The sequence below is a fragment of the Nerophis ophidion genome, linkage group LG14, assembly GCF_033978795.1.
Source record: "Nerophis ophidion isolate RoL-2023_Sa linkage group LG14, RoL_Noph_v1.0, whole genome shotgun sequence".
Taxonomy (NCBI): domain Eukaryota; kingdom Metazoa; phylum Chordata; class Actinopteri; order Syngnathiformes; family Syngnathidae; genus Nerophis; species Nerophis ophidion.
The window spans coordinates 54,539,493-54,561,907 of NC_084624.1; the positions used below are offsets into that span (position 1 = coordinate 54,539,493).

Sequence of the window (22,415 nt, forward strand, 5' to 3'; positions counted from 1 at the left end):
TCGTGCTGTGTGCTCCAGCGATGCCTCTCTTCACGACGAACCCATTTGACCAAGATGTTGGTGAGTGGCTACTAGCGCGCTACATGCTAACAACATGGCTAGTGTCTGGGTGTTGTTGACACCTCGGTGTTGGGGTGACTGGCGGGATTTTTTAGTTTGACTAAAACGGATATCAACAAGATGTTAGGCAAGACAGCAGCGCGCAATTAAAAGAGTAAGAGTAAGTCATCAAAATATTATTAAAGAAACCCTTAACGCCTCCATAGTTGACCGTTTACAATTAGCCCGAATGCAGCTGAGATAGGCTTCATCACCCCCCGCGACCCCGAAAGGGACAAGCGGTAGGAAATAGATGGATAGAAAAAAAAGTCCATCAGTACTTTCCCTTGCTTATGACCAATCAATCAATGTTTATATAGCCCTAAACCACGAGTGTCTCAAAGGGCTGCACAAGCCACAACGACATCCTCGGCTCAGATCCCACATCAGGGCAAGGAAAAAAACTCAACCCAATGCAATGACAATGACAAACCTTGGAGGGGACTGCAGATGTGGGGACCCTCCCCTGGGCGACCAGTGCAATGGATGCCGAGTGGATCTAATATGTTATTGTGAGAGTCCAGTCCATAGTGGATCTAACATAAACATGAGAATCCAGTCCATATTGGATCTAACACAATAGTGAGAGTCCAGTCCATATTGGATCTAACATAATAGTGTGAGAGTCCAGTCCATAGTGGATCTAACATAATAGTGTGAGAGTCCAATCCATAGTGGATCTAACATAATTGTGAGAGTCCAGTCCAAAGTGGATCTAACATAATAGCGAGAGTCCAGTCCATAGTGGATCTAACATAATAGTGTGAGAGTCCAGTCCATAGTGGATCTAACATAATATTGTGAGAGTCTAGTCCATAGTGGATCTAACATAATAGTGTGAGAGTCCAGTCCATAGTGGATCTAACATAATAGTGTGAGAGTCCAATCCATAGTGGATCCAACATAATTGTGAGAGTCCAGTCCAAAGTGGATCTAACATAATAGCGAGAGTCCAGTCCATAGTGGATCTAACATAATAGTGAGAGTCCAGTCCATAGTGGATCCAACATAATATTGTGAGAGTCCAGTCCATAGTGGATCTAACATAATAGCGTGAGAGTCCAGTCCATAGTGGATCTAACATAATAGCGTGAGAGTCCAGTCCATAGTGGATCTAACATAATAGTGTGAGAGTCCAATCCATAGTGGATCTAACATAATAGTGTGAGAGTCCAGTCCATAGTGGATGTAACACATAATAGTGAGAGTCCAGTCCATAGTGGGGCCAGCAAGAGATCATCTTGAGTGGAGACAGGTCAGCAGCGCAGAGATGTCCCCAACTGATGCACAGATGAGTGGTCCACCCTGGGTCCCCGCTTTGGACAGATAACGCGGGGCAGAGTAGAAAAGAGACGGCAGATCATTTGGTCTAAAAGGGGGCTCTGCTTAAACTCTAGAGTATACAAATGAGTTTTAAGATGGGACTTAAATGCTTTTACTGAGGTAGCATCTCAAACTGTTACCGGGGGGGCATCCCAGATTACTGGAGCCCCAATAGATGATAATAAATGATGATTTGTTTTGTCCCCCGTAGAGAAAGCAACCAGTGAGATGAACACAGCCGAGGACTGGGGCCTCATCTTGGACATATGTGATAAGATAGGACAGCAGCGCACTGGGTTAGCGTTGCACTGTACTCACTGTATACTACTGTATGTGTCAACACACATTTGATAATTGTATGTATCGCAGGCCGAAAGAATGCCTGCGCTCCATCATGAGAAGAGTGAATCACAAGGACCCCCATGTCGCCATGCAGGCGCTCACGGTAAGTACGCCCGCCACCAACGTACAACACGACACAGGAATACAAATACATCTCTGAGGCTTTGGCTTGTTCAGCTACGTGAGTCTGAATTAAGTAGTTGTTCACCCCATCCATCCATTTTCTACCTCTTGTCCCTTTCGGGGTCACGGGGGGTGCTGGAGCATATCTCAGCTGCATTCGGGCGAAAGGCGGGGTACACCCTGGACAAGTCGCCACCTCATCGCAGGGCCAACACAGACAACATTCACACTCACATTCACACACTAATGTCAATTTAGTGTTGCCGATCAACATATCCCCAGGTGCATGTCTTTGGAGGTGGGAGGGACCTATCCCCAGGTGCTGGAGTCATGGGGGAGAACATGCAAACTCCACACAGAAAGATCCCGAGCCCGAGTTTGAACTCACCCCATTAAATACATAATTTCATTTTACTAGTTTTACAACAATTTCAAAAAGTGTCACTGTTTCTACCAGTCTGTTGATGCTAAAATATTGACTGTTTAAAAGTTCTTATTAGGGGTGTGGGAAAAAATCGATTCGAATTTTAATCGCGATTCTCACGTTGTGCGATTCAGAATCGATTCTCATTTTTTAAAAATCGATTTTTTGGGGGATTTACCATAACAAAGCAATCCAATTCCAAAACCAAACCTGACCCAGCAACACTCAGAACTGCAATAAACAGACATCCTCCCAGTAACACAACATAAACGCAACACAACAAATACCCAGAATCCTTTGTATCCATAAGAATTCCTGACTATTTTAAACACCCCGCTAGGGGATTTTTTTATTTTTTATAAATCCAACAAACTACACAGCAATACCATAACAATGCAATCCAATTCCAAAACCAAACCTGACCCAGCAACACTCAGAACTGCAATAAACAGAGCAATTGAGAGGAGACACAAACACGACACAGAACAAACCAAAAGTAGTGAAACAAAAATGAATATTATCAACAACAGTATCAATATTAGTTATAATTTCAGCATAGCAGTGATTAAAAATCCCTCATTGACATTATCATTAGACATTTATAAAAATAAAAAAAAAGAACAATAGTGTCACAGTGGCTTACACTTGCATGGCATCTCATAAGCTGGACAACACACTGTGTCCAATGTTTTCACAAAGATAAAATAAGTCATATTTTTGGTTCGTTTAATAGTTAAAACAAATTTACATTATTTCAATCAGTTGATAAAACATTGTCCTTTACAATTATAAAAGCTTTTTACAAAAATCTACTACTCTGCTATCATGTCAGCAGACTGGGGTAGATCCTGCTGAAATCCTATGTATTGAATGAATACAGAATCCTTTTAAATCGGGAAAAAAATAGTTTTTGAATCGAGAATCGTGTTGAATTGAAAAAAAAAATCGATTTTTAATCGAATCGTGACCCCAATAATCGATATTGAATCGAATCGTGGGACACCCAAAGATTCGCAGCCCTAGTTCTTATAGCAAGTAAATTTGAAAGCACCATTTTTTGTGTCCTCAGCTTTAAAGTTTCGTTAGAGTAGAACAACAAATGGACTTTATATGCTTAATTGTGTTTCATTGTATCCATTAAACCATATCCAATCGTATATATAATCCGCAAACTATGTAAAACAAGTGCTGTCAAACGATCAAAAAATGTAATCGCGATTAATTACAGTGAAAATATGTACTTGCAGAATTTAAGGAAAGGCCTCTTTATTTGTAAAGAACTTTTCATACACAAGGCAGACTCAAAGTGCTTCACAGACAACAAAGTGAAATGAAAGAAAATAAAAGCAAAATTAAAATGCAGACAATAAAAATAAAAACAGTGCGGACGTTAAAAGTTAAAAGATTTAGCTGAAAGCCAAGGTGAACATAAACGTTTTCAGTGTAATTTTAAAAGTAGTCAGAGTTGGGGAAAGTCTGACATCTTCAGGAAGTTTATCCCAGCTATTTGTTGCGTAGTGACTGAATGATTTAAATTAACTTTTAAAAGAAACACTATTTTGACACAAATTAAGTTTTATTCTCAAAGTGTCGTACACAAACATTTTGAAATGTTTTGCCAAACAGAAAGTTGTTAATTTGCTCAAAACCTGGTGACCATAGAATAAGAATGATATTCACATTTGGCAATAATGTAGCAAACAACAAAGTACATATGGACATGTGTATTTTGAAATAGAATTTGAATTTTGAATATTGCGCTCTGAATACCTTTGGCTATTTTTGGAGATTGACGTCACTGGAGTAATACTTTCGCACACTGCCCATATTATCAGATCAGTCATACTGGGAATACGCAAACATTACACAGAGATGTGCTGTCTATTATTCACAACTAATAACATATTTGTTTTAAATGTATGTTTACATTATTTGAGCTTTTTTGAGAAAATAGCAAAAATGCAAATTACTGGATGAAGTCATGGTGACCACACACCCTTAACCAAACCCCCACCGCCACAGGTATCTTGGCAGTTTAGGGCACTGGTCCCCAACCACCGGGCTCGATTGGTACCGGGCCGCAGAATATTTTTTTCTAAATTTTTTATTTTTTTTTAATTGTATTTTATTTTATTTTTTTTAATTAAATCAACATAAAAAACACAAGATACACTTACAATTAGTGCACCAACCCCAAAAAATACCTTTTTCATGACTAAAAAAATAATCCGCCCCAAACAAACCCCCCCCCCTGGCTGGGATGTGGGCCAAATTATCAAGCATTGACCAATCCGCAGCTACAAAAAGGTAGGGGACCAGTAGTTTAGGGTAAACCTTGTGTGTCCAAGTGTGATTTTAAGATGTGTAGCAAAGCTTGTGGTTTTCTTATTTGAAATGTTTCATTCTGCAGGCGTATACACTTAGCCATGAGGATTGAGGTTTTTTCTTTCACCCGCCACTTTAAAAAGCGTATTTTTCTCCTTCTGAATGAACGAATGCTAATAGTGTGTCCTCACAGCTTCTGGGTGCATGCGTTTCCAACTGTGGCAAAATCTTCCACCTGGAGGTGTGCTCCAGAGAGTTTGCCAGTGAAGTCAGTAACGTCCTAAACAAGGTAGCCCCTCACCTCTGCACCCTCTTATCTGACTGTGTTAGCTTTAAGATGCTGTATAACTTTTTCAGGGCCACCCCAAAGTGTGTGAGAAGCTGAAGGCACTGATGGTGGAGTGGGCAGAGGACTTCCGCAGTGACCCCCAACTCAGTTTGATCTCGGCTATGATCAAAAATCTACGAGAGCAAGGAGTTACCTTCCCTGCTGTGGGCTCGCAGGTCATTTTTTAAAAATTGTTTAATTACCGTATTTTCCGCACTATAAGGCGCACAGGATTATAAGGTGCACTTTCAGTGAATGGCCTATTTTAATACTTTGTTCATATATAAGGCGCACCGTATTATAAGGCGCATAGAATAGATGTTACAGTAGAGGCTGGGGTTAGGTTATGCATCCTTTAGATCATGGGTGTCAAACTCTGGCCTGCGGGCCAAATTTGGCCCGCTGTGTATTTTAATTTGGCCCTTGAGGCAATATCAAACTAACATTAGAACTGGCCTGCCGCTGTAACACCGCATTCACCGCTAATACTCCCGATTTTGCCGGAAGACACTCAAAGTACAGTGCCCCTCCCAAATTTCATCCCGGACAACAATATTGGGGGTGGGCCTTAAAGGCATTGCCTTTGGCGTTCTCTACAACCTGTCGCCACGTCCACTTTTCCTCCATACAAACAGCGTGCTGTCCCTGTCACATAATATATGCGGCTTATACACTCACTCAAGTGAATGCAATGCATACTTGGTCAACAGCCATATAGGTCACACTGAGGGTGGCCGTATAAACAACTTTAACACTGTTACAAATATGCGCCACACTGTGAACCCACACCAAACAAGAATGACAAACACATTTCGGGAGAACATCCGCACCGTAACACAACATAAACACAACAGAACAAATACCCAGAAGCCCTTGCAGCACTAACTTCTGGGAAGCTACAATATACAACCCCCGCCATCACCAAACCCCGCCGCCGAAAAGAGGCATTCAGTTTTTATTTAAATTTTGATATGCCATTGATATTTTTTGATTATTATTATTATTTGAAACTCGATTTTGCATGTCACTATAAAGTTATATAAGCCTTGCTTGTTCAATATTTAATGCAAAACTTGTTTGGGTCCCTATTAAAAGGTTAATTTGTTCAACCTCGGCCCGCGGCTTTGTTCGGTTTTCAATTTTGGCCCACTCTGTATTTGAGTTTGACACCCCTGCTTCAGATGGAGCTGCGCTAAAGGAAATGTCAACAAAACAGTCAGATAGGTCAGTCAAACTTTATTAATAGATTACAAACCAGCGTTCTGACAACTCCGTTCACTCCCAAAATGAATAAACAGCTGTTTTATTATTTTCCCCGATTCAATAAACACGTAAAAAAAACGTCTGATACTGTTACGGTAAATCAAACGTTAATGCAATCACAATATAGTAACACTCGAAATAGTGCAAAGCAATAATATATCAATAACTCAACGTTGCTCAAAGGATAATGTCACACAACACAACACACAAAATAAACATGTAAAGCTCACTTTATTAAGTTATTCCTCAAATTCTTCTTCTTCAGTGTCTGAATCAAACAGTTGGGCGAATACGGCATCCGTCTCGTCGAAGTCGTCATTAAACGAGTCAGTGTCGCTGATGTTAATGTTAAATTCTCTCGCTACTGCTCTATTCCCTTCTTCTACTGTATGACTGATCGCCTTGAGTTTAAACTCTGCGTCATAAGCCTGTCTCCTATTAGGAGCCAATTTGGAGTCTTTACATAAACACACAGAAACGGCATGGGGGAAAATTAAGTCGGCGGCTGCTTACCGTAGTTGCGAGACCTGTTGTGGCTCAATATTGGTCCATATGTAAGGCGCACCGGATTACAAGGCGCACTGTCAGCTTTTGAGAAAATTTGAGGTTTTTAGGTGGGCTTTGTAGTGCGGAAAATACGGTATATGTTTTATATCCAGACATGTACAGTATGTGATGACCATGGTCTTGCAGGCTGCAGAGCAAGCTAAAGCCAGTCCTGCATTAGTGGCAAAGGATCCTGCAAATTCCTCAAACAAGAAAGAAGAAGAAGACTTGGCCAAAGGTAATGTAAAAAACGTACAAACAAAATACCTGTTTGCCCCTTTTCATAAACACATTATGATATTATGACTTCACACAGAAGATGGTACTTGAATTCAGCTTCCTCCATCTGGTATACACCTGGTCTGCCAGAGAATAAAGACCACAGAGCAGGAGGGCTCACTGTAAACAATTTATAGGGTCAAACCTCTCTGTTTTTTTAAAAAAGACACAACTTTTGGAGACTTGCATAAAACCAAGTACTTTTTTCAACAAGCAGCAGGTCTTAAAGATCTATGTTTCTTAACAATTGGGCAATTGTTGAGTCGTGGACCCCCCTAGAAGGCCGGCAAATATATCAGTTTCATATCAATCTCTGGTCCAAAAATTTAAGTGGGCAAGCTGTATTTTCTTTTGCCCTACAATTTTACTGACAGTTTAGAGACAAATTCATTGTTTATTTAGTTTATCATCATTTTATGTAAATGTATTTTCCGTCAGGTATTGATGAGTACATTCTTATGCAGTATAATTGGTTACTACTTATTTTTTAATCTGCCTGACGTAAGCCTAAAGTTTGTGTTAAATAAATAATAATCTTTGTGATTAACTTATGGTTTTATGTCGGGGTGTAACAGTACACAAAAATTTCGGTTCGGCACAAACCTCGGTTCAGAGGTCACGGTTCGGTTCATTTCAGTACAGTAAGAAAACAACAATATATACATTTTTGGGTTATTTATTTACCAAATTTGCAAAATCTTCCACCAAAAATATTTTTCCAAGTGGAATATTTGATGTGACGTAAACGGAAACTTGGATAGGTCAATAATTCATAATAACATTGATTTTGATTCAATAATATGTTTTGAGCAGTTTTGAAAGAAAAAAAGTTTTGTTTTATTAGTCAACGTTGCAACCTTTTGTAAATTACATTTAGCATATAAGCTTTTTTATTTCACTTATGTTTATATTTTTGTTTATTTTAATAGTATTTTTAGAATATGCCCTGGGCTTTTAAAACATTAGCTGTGGGCCGCAAATTGCCTCCTGGTCACACTTTTGACCCCCAAGCTATAGATAATAAAAAAAAAAAAAAAACTGAAATCGATTGGTAAAAAGCAGAGCCTGGCGACACATGCGCGTTTATCATAACTCTCTCGCTGTCTTTGCCCCTCCCTCACGAATGCTGCTGCGCACACAATGTGTTTTGTTTTCAACCCCCTTCTTAACTCTGAACGTACATTAAAAATACACGCAACCCAAACTTGAGGCATTTAAGAAACTCCACCCGGACAGCTCCGCAAAAGAGGACATATCCGGTGAAAAGAGGAGGTATGGTCAGTCTTATCGTAGCTCGGTCGCTGCTAGCATGCTGTGTGTTGTTGTTTTTTTTGATTGATTGAAACTTTTATTAGTAGATTCCACAGTACAGTACATATTCCGTACAATTGACCACTAAATGGTAACATCCAAATAAGTTTTTCAACTTGTTTAAGTCGGGGTCCACGTTCACCAATTCATGGTGCCTCGGTGTGCACTGTTTACACAACGTGCGGTGCGCTACTTAATATGTCCGTGTGGAACTCGTTCGTTACGCCTCCGAACCGAACCGAAACCCCCGTACGGAAACGGTTCAATACAAATACACGTACCGTTACACCCTTAGTTTTATGTCATTTGACAAGATTGTTAATTGTAAGTAGGTTAGATATAATTATTACATTAGTTTCAAATTAAGAGTAAGATTACTAATTCAGGGGCAGCGTGGTGGAGTACAGGGTTTAGTGCATGTGTCTCACAATACGAAGGTCCTGAGTTCAATCCCGGGCTCGGCATCTTTCTGTGTGGAGTTTGCATGTTCTCCCCGTGACTGCGTGGATTCCCTCAGGGTACTCCGGCTCCTTCCCGCCTCCAAAGACATGCAACTGGGGATGGGTTGTTTGGCAACACTAAATGGTCCCTCGTGTGTGAATGTTGTCCGTCTATCTGTGTTGGCCCTGGGAGGAGGTGGCCACTTGTCCAGGGTGTACTCCGCCTTCCGCCCAAATCCAGCTGAGATAGGCTCCAGCACCCCATGCAACCCCAAAATGGGCAAGCGGTAAAAAATCGATGGATTACTAATTCAGTGTTAATATTTATGTAAGCCCCTCGGTAGTGGAACATTTGGGGCTCCTGGTCAAAAAAGGTTAAAAACCCTTGCCTTTTACATGTCTCTCTGATCTTGAGTTTGATTAAATGTGTCATCACTCTTTTTTTTTTTTTTTTTTTGCACCACATGCAGCTATTGAGCTGTCCTTGAAGGAGCAGAGACAACCTCAGACGTCCTTGTCCAGCCTCTACCCCAACACCTCTGGCCTGCTGCCCTCACACAAGTCTGATGGCAGGAAGGTCCGCGCCATTTACGACTTTGAGGCCGCCGAGGACAACGAGCTCACCTTCAAGTCGGGGGAGATCATCACTATCCTAGATGACAGGCAAGCCCACGCACACACACACACACACACACACACACACACACTCACACAGCAGCAACAGTGTGCCTTGTGATATACTACGTTGTGTCAACCTCACTCCCGCCTTAAGAGCTGAGCTCATTGTCCAGGGCGATGAGCTCATTGGCTAGCGCCACTAGACACTGACTCTTCTAGATCAGTGGTGATTTGTGGTCACAAGTTTGAGTCTGGCTTGTGCAGGATGACCACTGTTACATTGTCTCCTGACTAAGATGTCCTGTTCTGCTTTCTTGAATGCAGTGACCCCAACTGGTGGAAGGGGGAGACGTATCAAGGGGCGGGGCTGTTCCCCTCCAACTTTGTCACTGCTGACCTCACCGCTGAGCCTGAGATGAGTATGTACAATTACAAACTCACACACTCCATTATAGCTTGTTTGCAAGCAAAATAAGTGATGAAATATAACTTGTTTAAAGGGGAACATTATCACAATTTCAAAAGGGTTAAAAACAATAAATATCAGTTCCCAGTGGCTTGTTGTATTTTTTGAAGTTTTTTTCAAAATTTTACCGGTCTCAGAATATCCCTAATAAAGCTTTAAAGTGCCTTATTTTCGGCTCTCTGCGAAGACACTGGCCATTTCCCTGTGACGTCACACAGTGCTGCCAATGTAAACAAACAATGGGAATACCACAGCAAGATGTAGTGACATTAGCTCGGATTCAAACTCGGATTTCAGCGACTTAAGCGATTCAACAGATTACGCATGTATTGAAACAGATGGTTGGAGTATGAAAATATTGAAGAAGAAACTGAAGCTATTGAGCGAATAGCTATTGACGCTATTCATAGCCATAGCATGGCCGAATAGCTGCGTTAGCATCGCCGGTGAAATGTGCGGACCAAACGATCAGGACTTTGGCATCTTGTGACACTGGAGCAACTTAAATCCGTCGATTGGTAAGTGTTTTTTTTCGCATTAAATGTGGGTGGAAGGAAACGTAATATAGTTGCAAATGCATCTGCAGGTTATCCATACATCTCTGTTCCATGTCTGCTTTAGCACCGCCGGTAAATAGCATGTTAGCATCGATTAGCGTAGCATGTTAGCATCGATTAGCTGGCAGTCAACATTAACAAAACTCACCTTTGTGATTTTGTTGACTTTATCGTTGCAAATGCATCTGCAGGTTATCCATACATCTCTGTCCCATGTCTGCCTTAGCATCGCCGGTCAAATGTGGAGACACTCCGGCACATTCAATGGGGGTCTGGCGGCAGACACTTTCGCATCTTCGGGCCAGTGGTGCAACTTGAATCCCTCCCTGTTAGTGTTGTTACACCCTCCGACAACACACCGTCAAGGCATGATGTCTCCAAGGTTCCAAAAAATAGTCAAAAAAACGGAAAATAACAGAGCTGAGACCCGGTGTTTGTAATGTGTTGAAAATGAAAATGGTGGGTGTGTTACCTCGGCGATGTCACAATCTGACGTCATCGCCTCCAGCGAGATAAACAGAAAGGCGTTTAATTTGCCAAATTCACCCATTTAGAGTTCGGAAATCGGTTAAAAAAATAGATGGTCTTTTTTCTGCACTATCAAGGTATATATTGACGCTTGCATAGGTCTGGTGATAATGTTCCCCTTTAACAAATTTTCTCCGAAATTTTGAATTAACGTTGTTTTAAAAGAGTGCTTTTTGAAATGTTTTTTTTTTTTTTTAAATCAACATAAAAATACACAAGATACACTTTCCATTAGTGCATCAACCCCCCAAAGAAAACCCCTCCCTCCCCCATTCACACTCATCCACACCCACCCACACAAAAAAGGGTTGTTTCTTTCTGCTACCAAAATTCTGGTTCCCACAACATATATAACACAGTCTGCAAGGGACACAGTCCCTGAAACACACATGATTGTGTGTGTTGATGGTCCACTAACACTATCATTAATTACTATTTATAATATAATTGTTTTATATGATTTTACTTTCTTTTTTATCCAAGAAATGTTTTATTTTATTTTATTTTTTATCTCATTTTATTTTATTTTTTATCTCATTTTATAAAAAAAATAACCTTATCTTCACCAGACCAGGTTGTTAATGGAATTAGACTTGTCTAAAAGGTTTTTAAAACCAGGTCCAGTCCAGATAATGTCCAAGTCGGGCTCAGCAACACACACCCTCATCCATGTACAAGAACAAAAATTAGGGAAACAACAGATTGCATATAAGTTATAGACAAAATTACATTTTCATAAAAAGTATTTGTGTATAGTGCATATTATGTCCAAGTCAGACTCAACCTTCATTTTGTACACTCAAAAATAGGGAACACAATAACGGATAACATATATGTTGCTGTTGTTGCATATCTATAAACATTATTACATTTTCACAATAAGCCTTTAAGGATTTCCCATCTTTTTTCATGTTTTTTGGCATCATTATCGTTGTCAATCATGTATCTTTCTAAAGTTAAAAAATACTGAATAAATGTTTTAAAGAAAGTAATACTAAGTAAATGTCTATTCTTGGCCTTAAAAATAAACCTTTTACCAAGTACTATAATTAAATTGACTAAGTCATGCTTGTCAATGAACTCTCCTAAAATAACAGAAACTACATCAAGCTTCATAAACAAACCAATCCTTGAACACGTTTTTTCAACTTCCACCCAAAAAGAAGACACAATATGACAATACCAAAACAAATGCAGGGTGGATTCAGACTCCTGACAGCAAAAACGGCAATCATCTGACTCAGTCATATTCCATAGTTTTAACATTTTCCCCGTGGGTAAGAAGTTATAAATAATTTTAATTTGAAAATAACGGTTTTGCACATCGATAGTAGTTTTGTAGATTAGTTTGAATATGGCATCCCACGGCAACGGGCAGTCAAAAAAGTCCTCCCATTTTCCATATGTGTTGTATGGGACAGCCTTCAAAGATTTCTTTATTAAAAAAAAATGTATATATTTTTATTTTAGTTCCTTTTTGCCAACTAGAATTTCTTATTAGAGGTTTACAAATTAATTCTTCATGACCAGCCAATACCCAATTGAGGTTGTGGAGGAACGACGTGGGTTGGTTCCACTTGGGAGGTCCTTTGGGTGGATTTTTTTTATCTCATCACAATTGACACCTTTGACATCCATCATTTTTACATTTTGTGTGTTTGATTTATTGTTGACAATATGCTAACACATGGTTTCTGCGGGTCATTAAAAAGCATTAAAAGCAGGGCTGCACAATTAAAGCCCCACTTAAGAACATTCAATTTTGGCAGACAAAAGCGGTAGTGTTTTGCCTGAATGAAGACCATAGCTTCGTAAATCGTCAGAAACTACTATTACAACTATACAAACTGATAACCATAATACCACAGTGGTTCAGTATGTATCATCTTTCCACTGTAGGAACTTACATATTTTACTCCAACTTTATACCGTATTTCTCGGAGTATAAGTCGCACCTGACGTAAATGCATAATAAAGATGGTAAAACATATATAAGTTGCACTGGAGTATAAGTCGCATTTTTGGGCAAAATTTATTTGATAAAACCCAACACCAAGAATAGACATTTGAAAGGCAATTTAAAATAAATAAAGAATAGTGAACAACAGGCTGAATAAGTGTACGTTATATGAGGCATAAATAACCAACTGCTATGTTAACCTAACATATTATAGTAAGAGTCATTCAAATAACTATAACATATAGAACATGCTATACCTTTACCAAACTATCTGTCACTCCTAATCCATAAATCCTATGAAATCTTACACGTCTAGTCTCTTACGTGAATGAGCTAAATAATATTATTTGATTTTTTTACGGTAATGTGTTAATAATTTCACACATAAGTCGCCCCTGAGTATAAAACTGCGACTTATAGTCAGAAAAATACGGTACTTGCGTTTTGCAGTCATTGCCTCTTTTTTTTTCTTTATACAGTTCATTTGACTTTTTTGCGTGGCTGGTCGTGTCAGTGTAGACCTGCGACTTATCAAGCTGGTGGCTTTTTATTTTTACCACGCAAATTTCTGATAGCTAAAATTAACATTATCGTTTTGATTTGATTATCAAAAGGTACTCACTAGTAAAGCAGGAACCACCATGGTAGTGTCGGTATGAAATCCCTCCTTCTCTTTTAGCTCACACCAGAGAGTGAAAGCCAGGCCAATGTTGATCCTTCACTGTCCTTTTATCCGGGTAGCTTCCCTTTTTTTGGTCTCCAAAAAACTTTTGATTTATTTTCGTTTTTTATCTTGTTTTGTACCTTTTGCCATGAGAGCAGTAATTGCACGTAGGCGTTCGCATCGATTTCTTTCTTTGCAACGAAAGGGGAAGAGGGAGTGACATATGCCATGAAGCAAATCAGCACATTTGTATTGTTTTGTGTAGCAGGGTTCCTGCCTGCCTCCTCAAAATAGCTTTGTGTCTGTGAAAGCGATACAGACCCCCTCAGGCCATGACAGAGGTGTCATTCAATTAGTTGAAAATCGAAGTATCATCCCATAAGTTATGAAAATATTCTAAGAAGGTGGAAAAGTTACTTAGTGTAAAAAACTCCTGTGGATGTACTACCAGTCTGTGGTTGCCAGTGTTCTGTTCTACATGGTAGTGTGCTGGGGGGGCAGTACATCTAAGAAGGACAGCTCCAGACTTGAGATACTGATCAGGCGGGCCGGTTCTACAATGGGAATGAAACTAGACTCACTGGGGACAGTGGCAGAGAAGAGGACTGTTGACAAACTAGTGAGCATCCTGGATGATGCCAGTCACCCTCTGCATAGTGTTATCAGTAGCCAGAGGAGCCTGTTCAGTGCTAGACTGCTTCATCCTAAGTGCAGGACTAATAGACTCAAGAACTCCTTTGTCCCACACACCATTAGACTGTACAACTCCTCTCTGGGGCGGGGGGTACTAGGATGACAGGGGATGCAAAACAATAATAGTGCAATACGTTTTCATAACATGGTCACTACTGCCTATTTTGTCTTGTTATATTCTTATTTTACTGTTATATTTTTATTCCCATTGTTGCTTTTTTATTTTTTATTCTTATTGTAATATTTCTCTATTTTGTTTCCATTTAAACCCACATTATTTACTTTTTACTTTTATTTAAATTGATCTCAACTCTGTACAGTGTTGCTGGAATTTAAATTTTCCTGAAGGAATCAAAAAAGTGCTATCTATCTATGTATCTATCTATTTAAGCTCATTTTAAATGTGACCACAATTCTGACAGCTACTAATAAATAAGGGTAATCGTCAGCTATGTTTACATTTAAAGAACAAGCTCCGCTGCATTTCAAACCATGCACATTCACAATCAACAGTCAGCCAAACACGAGAGGGTGACCAATAGACAATGGACTCATTTGAGAGCAAGTGAGAGTGAGTGACAACAAAGTCTGAAGGTAGATCAGCCACTAGCTCCCGAAAATATTAGGAAAAATAAATGCATTATCACGTCAGTGCCCTTCCGTCCTGCAAAATTACCCACAGGGTACCAGAAGGCACGCATTATAGCGCTATAAATAGTTTGCCTGCAGTATTGTTTATTATTATAACAATATCACTAATACTTGGTTAATATTCAAATCATGACGAAAAGTATTGTTGGTGGTTTTTGAATGTTTTTTTTATTGGATTTTATTGGCAAAGTAGATTAACTCCCATTGGCTCGGCTATAAGCAGACTTTTATTTATGTTTATTTACAAGCTAGAATGCATTAAAAAAATACATCCGTCTCAATGTTTTTCATAAAGATTGTGAATGATAGGCAAATTTAAAAAAAAAAGTGCAGGTCTTCTTTAACAAGCTGACCAATCACAGCTCCTTTTTTTTTTTTAACATTTTTTCAACAACAGTGTGATAAAACAGTCAAACAATTGAAACATACAAGTAAAGATGTCTCTAGTTTTTCGAAATATGTACATAGGAATATTTTTTTGCTATACTTTTCAAACATCAATTCAGAAATTGAAACAAAACTACCTTAAAAAAAACAGAAGAAATAACATATACAAAAGATAACAAAAGAAAATAGAAAAATAAAAATAACATTTCACGATTTATTGTTTTTGTTTTCCCTTTATTGAAATTGTATTTTTAATGTCTTTTAGGATGTGGCTCAAAGTTAGAATTTTTTCAATATCAAAACATCGGACTATAAGTCTTAGTTTTTTTCATAGTTTGAAATATACTTTTGCGTCACATATACTCCGGAGAGACTCCATCCATCCATCCATCCATCATCTTCCGCTTATCCAAGGTCGGGTCGCGGGGGCAGCAGCCTAAGCAGGGAAGCCCAGACTTCCCTATCTCCAGCCACTTCGTCTAGCTCTTCCTGGGGGATCCCGAGGCGTTCCCAGGCCAGCCGGGAGACATAGTCTTCCCAACGTGTCCTGGGTCTTCCCCGTGGCTTCCTACCAGCTGGACGTGCCCTAAACACATCCCTAGGGAGGCGTTCGGGTGGCATCCTGACCAGATGCCCGAACCACTTCATCTGGCTCCTCTCCATGTGGAGGAGCAGCGGCTTTACGTTGAGCTCCTCCCGGATGGCAGAGCTTCTCACCCTATCTCTAAGGGAGAGCCCCGCCACCCGGCGGAGGAAACTCATTTCGGCCGCTTGTACCCGTGATCTTATCCTTTCGGTCATGACCCAAAGCTCATGACCATAGGTGAGGATGGGAACGTAGATCGACCGGTAAATTGAGAGCTTTGCCTTCCGGCTCAGCTCCTTCTTCACCACAACGGATCGATACAACGTCCGCATTACTGAAGACGCCGCACCGATCCGCCTGTCGATCTCACGATCCACTCTTCCCCCACTCGTGAACAAGACTCCTAGGTACTTGAACTCCTCCACTTGGGGCAGGGTCTCCTCCCCAACCCGGAGATGGCACTCCACCCTTTTCCGGGCAAGAACCATGGACTCGGACTTGGAGGTGCTGATTCTCATTCCGGTCGCTTCACACTCGGCTGCGAACCGATCCAGTGAGAGCTGAAGATCCCGGCCAGATGAAGCCATCAGGACTACATCATCTGCAAAAAGCAGAGACCTAATCCCGTGGCCACCAAACCGGAACCCCTCAACGCCTTGGCTGCGCCTAGAAATTCTGTCCATAAAAGTTATGAACAGAATCGGTGACAAAGGACAGCCTTGGCGGAGTCCAACCCTCACTGGAAACGTGTCCGACTTACTGCCAGCAATGCGGACCAAGCTCTGGCACTGATCATACAGGGAGTGGACTATGTTCTGACACTGATCATACAGGGAGTGGACTATGTTCTGACACTGATCATACAGGGAGCGGACCGCCACAATAAGACAGTCCGATACCCCATACTCTCTGAGCACTCCCCACAGGACTTCCCGAGGGACACGGTCGAATGCCTTCTCCAAGTCCACAAAGCACATGTAGACTGGTTGGGCAAACTCCCATGCACCCTCAAGAACCCTGCCGAGAGTATAGAGCTGGTCCACAGTTCCACGACCAGGACGAAAACCACACTGTTCCTCCTGAATCCGAGGTTCGACTATCCGGCGAAGCCTCCTCTCCAGTACACCTGAATAAACCTTACCGGGAAGGCTGAGGAGTGTGATCCCACGATAGTTGGAACACACCCTCCGGTCCCCCTTCTTAAAGAGAGGGACCACCACCCCGGTCTGCCAATCCAGAGGTACCGCCCCCGATGTCCACGCGATGCTGCAGAGTCTTGTCAACCAAGACAGCCCCACAGCATCCAGAGCCTTAAGGAACTCCGGGCGGATCTCATCCACCCCCGGGGCTTTGCCGCCGAGGAGCTTTTTAACTACCTCAGCGACCTCAGCCCCAGAAATAGGAGAGTCCACTACAGATTCCCCAGGCACCGCTTCCTCAAAGAAAGACGTGTTGGTGGGATTGAGGAGGTCTTCGAAGTATTCCCTCCACCGATCCACAACATCCGCAGTCGAAGTCAGCAGAACACCATCCGCACCATACACGGTGTTGATAGTGCACTGCTTCCCCTTCCTGAGGCGCCGTATGGTGGTCCAGAATCGCTTCGAAGCCGTCCGGAAGTCGTTTTCCATGGCTTCCCCGAACTCTTCCCATGTCCGAGTTTTTGCCTCCGCGACCGCTAAAGCTGCACACCGCTTGGCCCGTCGGTACCCGTCCACTGCCTCCGGAGTCCTATGAGCCAAAAGAACCCGATAGGACTCCTTCTTCAGCTTGACGGCATCCCTCACTGCTGGTGTCCACCAACGGGTTCTGGGATTACCGCCACGACAGGCACCAACAACCTTGCGGCCACAGCTCCAATCAGCCGCCTCGACAATAGAGGTTCGGAACATGGTCCACTCGGACTCAATGTCCCGCACCTCCCTCGTGACATGTTCAAAGTTCTCCCGGAGGTGTGAATTGAAACTCTCTCTGACAGGAGACTCTGCCAGACGTTCCCAGCAGACCCTCACAATGCGCTTGGGCCTGCCAGGTCTGTCCGGCATCCTCCCCCACCATCGCAGCCAACTCACCACCAGGTGGTGATCGGTAGAAAGCTCTGCCCCTCTCTTCACCCGAGTGTCCAAAACATAAGGCCGCAAATCCGATGACACAACTACAAAGTCGATCATGGAACTGCGGCCTAGGGTGTCCTGGTGCCAAGTGCACATATGGACACCCTTATGTTTGAACATGGTGTTTGTTATGGACAATCCGTGACGAGCACAAAAGTCCAATAACAAAACACCACTCGGGTTTAGATCCGGGCTACCATTCTTCCCAATCACGCCTCTCCAGGTTTCACTGTCGTTGCCAACATGAGCGTTGAAGTCTCCCAGTAGGACAAGGGAATCACCCGGAGGAGCACTTTCCAGTACTCCCTCGAGTGTACCCAAAAAGGGTGGGTATTCTGAACTGCTGTTTGGTGCGTAAGCACAAACAACAGTCAGGACCCGTCCCCCCACCCGAAGGCGAAGGGAAGCTACCCTCTCGTCCACTGGGTTGAACTCAAACGTACAGGCTTTGAGCCGGGGGGCAACCAGAATTGCCACCCCAGCCCGTCGCCTCTCACTGCCGGCAACGCCAGAGTGGAAGAGGGTCCAGTCCCTCTCGAGAGAACTGGTTCCAGAGCCCTTGCTGTGCGTCGAGGTGAGTCCGACTATATCCAGCCGGAACTTCTCTACCTCGCGCACTAGCTCAGGCTCCTTCCCCCCCAGTGAGGTGACGTTCCACGTCCCAAGAGCTAGCTTCTGTAGCCGAGGATCGGACCGCCAAGTGCCCTGCCTTCGGCTGCCGCCCAGCTCACAATGCACCCGACCTCTATGGCCCCTCCTATGAGTGGTGAGCCCATTGAAGGGATGACCCACGTTGCCTCTTCGGGCTGTGCCCGGCCGGGCCCCATGGGGACAGGCCCGACCACCAGGCGCTCGCCATCGTGCCCCAACTCCGGGCCTGGCTCCAGAGCGGGGCCCCGGTGACCCACGTCCGGGCGAGGGAAATCTGGGTTCATTTTGTTGTAATTCCATAGAAGTCTTTGAGCTGCTCTTTGTCTGATCCCTCACCTAGGACCTGTTTGTCTTGGGAGACCCTACCAGGGGGCATGAAAGCCCCCAGACAACATAGCTCCTAGGATCATTGGGACACGCAAACTCCTCTACCACAATAAGGTAGCAGCTCAGAGAGGAGTCGGAGAGACTTACGTGTGAAATTATTAACTCATTACCATAAAATATCAACTAATATTATTTATCTCATTCGCGAAAGAGACGAAGAAAATGTCAGCAATCGTCACACACACGTCAACCAAAAGGATTCGGCGGGGGAGGGTCATGGCAGAAGTGCATTGTGGGTCATGGAATGCTAACTGCTATATGTTACTGCCATAGCTATTAAAATGGATATATTCATCGTTGGCGGTAATTTATAAAAACTGAGAAGGGCTGAACAAAAATGGCAGCGAATAGGAAATCATGTACTGCAGATTACAAGCTGGACGTAGTGAAATATGCAGCAGAAAAGGACAAGAGGAAGCGGCGCATACCTTTGGAGTTGGCAGAGTTGTTTAGAAGCGACATCGAGGAAGAAGATTTCATGGGATTTATGGATTAGGAGTGACAGATTGTTTGGTAAAGGTATAGCATGTTCAATATGTTATAGTTATTTGAATGACTCTTACCATAATATGTTAGGTTAACATAGCAGGCACCTTCTCAGTTGGTTATTTATGCCTCATATAACGTACACTTATTCAGCCTGTTGTTCACTATTCTTTATTTATTGTAAATTGCCTTTCAAATGTCTATTCTTGGTGTTGGATTTTATCCCAAAAATTTCTCCCAAAAATGCGATTTATACTCCTGTGCGACGTATATATGCTTTTTTCCTTCTTTATTATGCATTTTCGGCCGGTGCGACGTATACTCCGGAGTGATTTATAATCCGAAAAATACGGTACGTAGGGGGAGGAGCATGACACGTTGCGTATGCAAGCTATGTGACGCAAAAGTATATTTCAGCCTTTAGCTAACACAGTTAGTTGTGACTAGTGAGAAGCAGTGCCAATGAAGTAACAAAAGTTAGGAGGAAAAAAGGTTATTACAAAGCCAAATGTCCCTGTGTGGGATTATTTAATCTTCAAACTGAATGAGAAACACGAGCCCATCAACACGGAAGTACGAACGACCAAGTATGCCATGATGACATTGGCAACAAAAAAAATATATAAAAAAACATCCCCACCTAGTTTTTCCCAACTGGGCAAAACTGTACTTGAAGATGTTCAATATATCTGGAGTTGCAATTTGTGCCAACAGAAATTGAGTCCACTTTATTTTTGTTTGTTTACCTATTTGGAATAATTAAGTTATTGACCTTCTAAATACACTAGTAAAAACCTACTGCAGTAATGACCAATAAGTTTATTGCGTTTGAAAGCGTACATATCGGGAAAATTAGAAAATGAGAATTCAGCAAAAATGGCTGGCTGGCTAACTTTTTGAAAGCCCTGTCCATTGGAAACCCAGACAGGCTTTTTGCAGCATGTGCAAAATGACCCCCTAAACCAGTGGTTCTCAAATGGGGGTACGCCTACCCCTGGGGGTACTTGAAGGTATTCCAAGGGGCACGTGAGATGTTTTAAAAATATTCTAAAAATAGCAACAATTCAAAAATCTTTTATGAATATATTTATTGAATAATACTTCAACAAAATATGAATGTAAGTTCATAAACTGTGAAAAGAAATGTAACAATGCAATATTCAGTGATGACAGCTAGATTTTTTGTGGACATGTTCCATAAATATTGATGTTAAAGATTTCTTTTTTTGTGAAGAAATGTTTAAAATGAAGTTGGTGAATCCAGATGGATCTCTATTACAATCCCCAAAGAGGGCACTTTAAGTTGATGATTACTTCTATGTGTAGAAATCTTTATTTATAATTGAATCACTTGTTTATTTTTCAACAACTTTTTAGTAATCTTTTTTTCCAAATAGTACAAGAAAGACCACTAGAAAGGAGAAATATTTTGCACTGTTATACAATTTAATAAATCAGAAACTGATGACATAGTGCTGTATTTTACTTCTTTATCTCTTTTTTTTTCAACCAAAAATGCTTTGCTCTGATAAGGGGGTACTTGAATTAAAAAAATGTTCACAGGGGGTACATCACTGAAAAAAGGTTGAGAACCACTGCCCTAAACATTGCTCAGGGGCACCATCAATGCAGTAAAATCACACACACGCTAATAGCTAATAAGAAGTTGGCGATTTGAGGCAGGCAAAACTGAAATTTATTTGGTGTGACCGACATAGCAGCCACAATTGTCAGCTGCCGCTACAACCACAGAAAAATAAATATAACCAATTGTAATTCATTTTACATTGAAAAACCCATTATTTAGCTACATTGACACCACACGTAAACTTTTAAAGTTGTCATGATTATCATTGTCAGATGCTTCATCTGCAGTAGGACATTACTTTTGTTTTAAGTGGCGTTAATTAAAACCTCTAAAGCAGGGGTCGGGAACTTTTTTGGCTGAGAGAGCCAAAAAGCCAAATATTTTAAAATATATTTCTGTAAGAGCCATATAATATTTTTTTTAACACTGAACACAACTAATCACGTGCATTTTTAAGTAAGACCAACATTTCTAGAGTATGATAAGTCTCTTATTCTTTGTAATAACATTGTTATTCGGAAGCTAACTGTGGAGGGGGCGTGGCCTGCGGGCCTGCAGCGACAGGTGCGTAGACGGCCCACCTGGGCCTTGTTATCTAATCACCTGTCGCTCTGTTATAAGCAGCAGCCAGGAGGAGAGGCTGGGTTGGGGCTGGAAATACTATTGCTGGAAAACAAATGAGAGACTTGTTGAAAAATAAAACAATATTGTAACCCTGAAACAGGCTCTCATGTCGGTGCTTGGGGGTCTGAAGAACCCCCAGGAGGGCAAGACCCACACTAACCAATAATAAATAAATAACTTCTTACCATTAACGCAACTTCTTGAACAGGTGCGGTAGAAAACGGATGGATGGATTAGAAATGCATGAGAATGTTTTATATTTTGAACATTATTTTTAACACTGTGATTACAAGTGGAATTATTCATTACTTATCGTGTTAAGCAACGTCAGCTCAAATTTATCTGAGAGCCAGGTGCAGTCATCAAAAGAGCCACATCTGGCTCTAGAGCCATAGGTTCCCTACCCCTGCTATAAAGGCCTAGTGGCCACATGTGTGGACAGCACCTTTTAGCTCTTATTTCCAAAATTGTGTACACTACTGAATTGGGGTCTTGGGGGAAAAAAAAAGTGTAAAAATAACAATGAGCATGTCACTAAACATGAAGCACACGTCTGGTACTTACGGAGTTAAGTACATCATATCAAAAGATGATTCCTAGTTTTTATTTTAACTAGGGTCCAATAAGCCCAAATAGCAAAGAGAAATAAAAA

The 22,415-nt window shown here is 41.6% G+C and overlaps 1 protein-coding gene across 1 annotated transcript in view; it reads left to right on the forward strand.

The window, feature by feature from the left end:
• LOC133567910 (collectin-12-like) overlaps nt 1-22,415 on the forward strand; it is a 109,571-nt gene that overhangs the window by 70,209 nt on the left and 16,947 nt on the right. The window contains exons 10-17 of the mRNA XM_061919525.1: nt 1-60; nt 1,634-1,718; nt 1,792-1,867; nt 4,830-4,925; nt 4,994-5,140; nt 6,921-7,011; nt 9,274-9,466; nt 9,746-9,840. The exon at nt 1-60 is cut by the window's left edge and continues 48 nt beyond it. Coding sequence (XP_061775509.1) covers nt 1-60; nt 1,634-1,718; nt 1,792-1,867; nt 4,830-4,925; nt 4,994-5,140; nt 6,921-7,011; nt 9,274-9,466; nt 9,746-9,840 — 843 coding nt within the window. The remainder of the gene's footprint in view (nt 61-1,633; nt 1,719-1,791; nt 1,868-4,829; nt 4,926-4,993; nt 5,141-6,920; nt 7,012-9,273; nt 9,467-9,745; nt 9,841-22,415) is intronic.